General features: G+C 53.0%; 1 protein-coding gene across 1 annotated transcript in view; it reads left to right on the top strand.

The window, feature by feature from the left end:
- Window positions 1-321: 321 nt before the first annotated feature.
- The window catches only part of LMX1B (LIM homeobox transcription factor 1 beta), a 7,214-nt gene continuing 1,443 nt past the window's right edge, over window positions 322-6,092 (top strand). Inside the window, exons 1-5 of the mRNA XM_009647409.2 lie at window positions 322-547; window positions 3,635-3,813; window positions 4,173-4,250; window positions 4,620-4,686; window positions 5,466-5,627. Of these exons, the coding sequence (XP_009645704.1) occupies window positions 343-547; window positions 3,635-3,813; window positions 4,173-4,250; window positions 4,620-4,686; window positions 5,466-5,627 (691 nt within the window). The 5' untranslated portion in view covers window positions 322-342. The remainder of the gene's footprint in view (window positions 548-3,634; window positions 3,814-4,172; window positions 4,251-4,619; window positions 4,687-5,465; window positions 5,628-6,092) is intronic.

Consider the following 6,092-nt stretch of genomic DNA (forward strand, 5'->3'; position numbering starts at 1 on the left):
GCCCTTCCTCAAAAGGTGAATTAAAATAAATTTGGTGTTGAACAAGTCACCCAAACTCTGAGAGCTCTCTTTGGTTTCTCTTTCTGAAGAGGAACAAAACAGTGCGATAAGGACAAATCTTGGTGGTTTGGGTATCTCTAGAGCAAAGGGACAGAGATGCCTGCATGCCCGTGGTGTTTCCAAGGCAAGTCTCCCAGTGTGCACAAGTGTGAGCCGAGCTGATCTGTGGTTAAATTAAAGAATTTGCTATATTTGAATTCACGCAGTGTATGATCTGACATCCCCTTTGACTTCCCTGCCTCTCTTCCTTACAGGCTGTTTGCTGCGAAGTGCAGCGGCTGCATGGAAAAGATCGCCCCGACAGAGTTTGTGATGAGAGCCCTGGAGTGCGTTTACCACTTAAGCTGTTTCTGCTGCTGCGTTTGCGAACGGCAGCTGAGGAAAGGGGACGAATTTGTGCTCAAGGAGGGGCAGTTGCTCTGCAAAAGTGACTATGAAAAAGAGAAGGACTTGTTGAGCTCGGTCAGCCCGGACGACTCAGACTCAGGTGAGCTGCTCCGACTGGAAAAGCCACGCGGGTCTGTGGAGCTTTCTTACGGAGAAGTGTATCCCTGTGCACATCCACTTCATCCACGTGCACATGCAATCAGCAGGCACGGCTAAAATAAATCCCCACTTGCGGTCTGTTCTCCCTAACTCGATCCCTTCCTCACCACGCTGCTTAGCAAAGGGCAAACCCTGTTTGGTTTCCTCGGGGTGTTTTTCTGTAAGATCGCAGAGAGTGAATCAGACCGACTCCAGCCACCGAGGCCGCGGTCAGGGTGTGCTGTTGGCCATAGGCATCCCTCACTCCGAGGCTGTGCTGTTGGCCATAGGCATCCCTCCCTCCGAGGCTGTGCTCAGAGTGCTGTTGGCCATAGGCATCCCCCCCTCCGCTCCGTGTGTGCTTCAGGGGATCTTCCACACACCCCCTTTCAGCACCAAGCTGGGAAGATGGGCGAAGCAGCGGTGTGATTTTCAAGAGTATTCCCTCTGCTAATCACAAAGGGTGACTTTAAGAAAAGCTGGAAGGGCAGCACAGAAGCTCTGGGGAGAGCCCGAGAGGAGCTGAGGAGGGACGTCACGTGCGGCGCAGGGAGCCGGGGCAGCTTGGCCAGGCCGCCCACGTACCTGCTCCCGTGAAGGCAGCCAGGGGGCTGACACAAAAAGAAAAGGACCGAGCAGTGAATGGAATGAGGATTTTAGGGGAGCCCGTCTCTGGGTGCGGCCGGGCCGAGTGCAGTGCTGGGCCCCCTGACTTCCACCCAGACTCGTCCCTGGCAGCGTCTCTCCGCTGCTGCTGAGGCTCTGGGCTCTGATCCTCTCTGACGCCCACTCGCTGCTTTGTGTCTGAGCCCCATTCCGGTGTCAGCCGGGGGCACCACCTGGGAGCCGTCCCAAGGGCAGCTCTGCTATGGCTTGTGTGCTACCTGTAGCACAGAAGTACGACAAAGTTTGCCTGTGACCGACCCCCAGGAGCATCCTCCAGGTCCCGTGCCGTTCCTGAATGAGTGCAAACCGTTCAGGACCAAGGGGCGACAGGCTTGATACCTCACTAAAATGCACTGCTGCTAATTCGCAGTGCGACCTCTCTTCAGAGGGAACTGGGGGCTGAGCGGAACGGCTGCACGAGTCTGCCCCGCTTGGCCTGGGAGTTGAGGCAGGGGGGTCACCGTGCTGTGACCAGAGCTTTTGCCTTCTCCTGAAGACGGCAGCGGAGCCCTCGCAGCCGATAGCAGCCCGTGGGTGCCTTCCCTGAGTTCCTCTCCGTGATGGAGAGACAGATGCTTCCCTTCCTTCACCCATTTCATGGGGAAGGGTGTGAAAGAGAGTGAGCCGAAGCCGCTTGCTGTCTGTCCGGGGCCAGGAGCACTGTACGGCACAGGGCAAATAGTTCACACGCTGGATTTGGGGTCTGCTGTCCAGCACCCAGGGGTCTCGCAGTGCTGGGTGCTAACGTTCAGGCTCACGGGCAGTGTCAGGGGAGACGGAGGGTTGGCTCCTTCCGCTGGGATATGCACTTCAGGAGACTGGGAACCTCCCGCTGCTTGGCTGATGCCAAGACTAGAGACACCATGGGCACAAATTGCTGCCAGCGATCGTGATTGCACACTTGTTTCCCAAGAAAACGTCTAAGAAAATCAACAATTACCGTTCCATTAAGCGTACAAATGACATGAATGTTTGCCTCTGGTTTATGGGAAAATGTATTATCCCAGTTTAGCTAGGAGCGGCAATTATCCTTAATCTCTAATCCGAGAGCCGTATTCTCCACATTGCTGAAATCCGTATTTTCGCATCAGGAATGCTGCAAGACAGAGGTCACTGCTGACTCAGCAGGACGTGCAGGGCCGGGCCCTTTCTTGGAGCAACGTGTCATTTATTGCCGTACTGCGTTTGCAGGACCGTGAGTGCTCTGCTCTGTAAATCTCACGGCGCAGGGTTGGGGTGAATTTGCCCGAGGCACATGAGTTTCCTACTTGCCCTTCAGCTTGTCATCCTCTCATCGCCAACGTCAGCATCCTGCTGTCCACCCGTCTGTCCAGACAGCCCCCCTTCGAAAAGTTGCGTGTGCGGGGCTGTCCCCCCGCAGCAGCGGTGGCCTGGGGTCCCTCCTGCCCTGCCCTCCCCTCCCACCGCACGGGCGCTGGTGGCTGCTGTTCGCCACCCGGCTGTGCCTGAGGTCTGCTTTGGGCATGGGTGGGCTCTCCCCCTCCGGACCAGGCTTGGTGCTTGGTGACCAGCAGTCAGCTACTGCAGTGGCACAAAACAGCCTTGGTTTCAATTTCGTTTGCCCTTGGCACAGAGGCTCCTCTCTTACTCCTGGAGATGCTTTTTCCCCCTCGTTACTTGCTGTTAGCCAAACCCAAACCTGAAAAACAAGGTGACAAATGAAGTGGGACGTTTTCTCCCCTGTTGTCTGATGCATGGGAACGCAGATCCCCCAGCTGCCTGCGCGGGAGCCAGCGCTTCCACACCGCCCTGGCGGGGGCCGTGTCCTTCTCCGATCGAATGTTGATCCGCTGGACACAGAAGTAACTCTCCAGTGAGCAATATTAATCCTCACAAACCTTTCCTTAGAAATGGCATGCTGGAAAGTTAATAATGGCATGGTTATTAAAATGACAGAACTTCTCTTTAATCATTAGGCAAAAGATGCTTATTAAAGTAAAAGGTGATGAGATTGCTGGGTGCATAATAATCAGGCCCTAAAATGAATTAAAGTCTAATTTGTTAATTCCCTAAATGTAATCTTTGAGTATAAAAATTGCTGTGTGTTTCTCCATGTTGAAGCCCCTATAACAGTGTATTAATGTTCTCTGGAAGGAAAGTCGTCAGTCTGGTGAAATAAAATGCGCTGAGCGGAGAAGTTGTTTTTCACAACAGAACTGGCGCTTACTCGTCAGCCGTTGCCACTGGTTGAGGTTCCCAGCACGGTGGGAACACTACTGCCTGTAGTTGCTTTAGGCGTTCAGATAAAGACGGGACGGTAGCGGAACCTGCTGACTGGTTTGGTGGCTGAAGAGGGGGTCTCAAACACCCGGTTATCTTAGTGGAACAAGTACGATTTTATATCCTGCTTGTCTTTCACCAGTTAAAAGTGATGATGAGGACGGAGATGTTAAGCCCACCAAAGGACAAGTAACCCAAGGGAAAGGAAGTGATGATGGGAAGGACCCAAGAAGACCCAAACGGCCAAGGACAATACTTACTACGCAGCAGAGACGAGCGTTCAAAGCATCCTTTGAGGTGTCTTCCAAGCCCTGTAGGAAGGTAGGTGCTTCATCAGGGAGCCAAAGTCAGCTCTGACAGAGGGCGTGGGCGCGGTAGGGTCAGTCCGCAGCCCCAGGTAGCCCCCCGCCTCTCCCTGGGACAGCAGCCGGTGCCCTGGGGTGACGACAGAAACCAGGGCAGCGTCCGTTGATGCTCAGACTGCGTCTTCAGTCCTTGTGAAACAGCAGCAGCGTGAAGGGCAGAGTTTGGACAAACTGGGCAAAAGTACGAGGGGTTTTTAAAAGTAATTCTATACATGCAGTTTTTATTGTAAGGACAAGCATATTCCACCTAACATAACGGATCGGCTTTTTTAAAAAAATATTTAACATGACATCATTGAACATTTCCTCCTGTAGGTCAGAGAAACACTAGCGGCTGAAACAGGACTCAGTGTCCGAGTTGTCCAGGTCTGGTTTCAAAACCAAAGAGCAAAGGTAGGTTGTTGTCAAGCTGTCAAAAGTAAAACACAAGTTGTCCTCCGTGTACATACCAGGCATCCCAGGGGCCGAGCTGTATGTATTTTGCACGGGCTGCTGTCTGCATCCATACAAGAAGGCAGCTTTCAAACACGGGCACGAACTTTGTGTGCTCAAAGCAACAGGAGGTGGGGAGTAGATTCTGCATGCAAATATGAACTAGAAACTGAAATGTTTAAGCTTAGAAATGAAACTGAACCCAGAGTGGTGCATGCATGAATACAAAGGGTCTGTATAGTTGATGGGATGTTCGCAGAGAGTTTTGTAAGGAAATGAATTGTTGCATCCAGAGCCATGAGATTGTTCTGTTCTTCCTGTTTTATTCAGATGAAAAAACTAGCACGAAGGCATCAGCAGCAGCAGGAGCAACAGAACTCGCAGCGACTCGGGCAAGGTAGGGGATTTGTGATGGAGGCAAAACAAGGGGCAGAGAATCCGCAGGGTTTCTGGAAATGCCGTTCTCACGCCGTGCTTTAGGTACAGCCGCACCAGGCACGCGCAGGTCTGTGGGTAGCGTCTGCCAGCCTCCGCGGAAACACACAGAGGTGCTGTGTCCGAGTGCCCACCCCGGGTTATCCCAGCGGTCTCCCACGGGCCCAGACCCTGGCAGTGTCAGAAGCCGCTGCCTCCTTTCTAGAAGTGTGCAGTCCAGAGGCGCGTTCGCCAGAGGAGATCTCCAGGAGGCTCGCTCCGGGTAGATCCTCCTGTATGTTTTCTCCTTAAGAAAGGGGACCCATGCTCAGCCCTGCCCGAGCCCCAGCAGCCGGGCAGGAGCTGCACAGCGGCACCAGGGCTTCTCCCGCTGCTCCGTGGATGCTCCTGCGGTTCTCCAGCTCCCAGGGCCTTGCAGCCCCAAAGCCTCCCCTTTACGCAGAGCCAGAAAAACTGGTACCAACAGAAGTTAGGGAATAACAGGGCGCTGTCTTGCACAGGGCAGACTTTGGGACAATACGGTCCAGCACCCAGGCGCTCCAGAAATGATAGGGTCAGAAATTCCACCTCTTGCAACTTACTGCTGAGGGTTGGACTCTCAAAGTTTGGAAGGCTCCTCTGAGTGACAGGACGCACCTCACCACATTGACGCTGCGCCCGGGTTCAGTATTGCCACCGATGCTGCTGTCTGCTGCCTCTTTGTTCCTGAGCCGTGACCATGCCCTCCTGTTTGCTTTGCAGAAGTGATGTCCAACCGAATGGAGGGGATGATGACATCTTACACACCGCTCGCACCGCCACAGCAGCAGATTGTAGCAATGGATCAGAGCAGCTATGGCACAGACCCATTTCAGCAGGGTCTCACCCCTCCACAAATGCCAGGCGACCACATGAACCCATATGGTAAGGCACGCACCGTTCTGCCACGTCAGAAATAGCAGCGCTCGGGTGCTAGCTCACACACCAAAGGTTTGGTAGAGTGACTTGCTTTTATAATGTTGTTTCTGGGATTTGTACCAGGGAACTTGTACCAGTCGGTTTCGTGTGTATATTTTCATGTTCGCATAAGGGGGTAGAGGAGAGCTCACCAGAGGCTCTGGACACCCTTCAAAGCTCTTTCACAGGATAATTCCAGTAAATGATAAACCAAGCCACATCACCTCTCCAGCTTCACTTTTTTAAACCGCTGTCCAAGACACTGACAAATAAACAGTACCAAATTCTATCTCTTCCTTTTTCTTAGAAGCTTTGGAAAAAAAGTGCCTTGAAAAGTGGTCTAATAAAGAGAAGCAATCTGTTCATTCCAGAATGAACAGGCACCCCTCTAAGATCCCTCAGGCTGGAGGCATGGATGTGCTAAAGAGGGGT

Source organism: Egretta garzetta, unplaced genomic scaffold (assembly GCF_000687185.1).
Source record: "Egretta garzetta isolate BGI_Z169 unplaced genomic scaffold, ASM68718v1 scaffold341, whole genome shotgun sequence".
In the NCBI taxonomy this organism is placed as follows: Eukaryota; Metazoa; Chordata; class Aves; order Pelecaniformes; family Ardeidae; genus Egretta; species Egretta garzetta.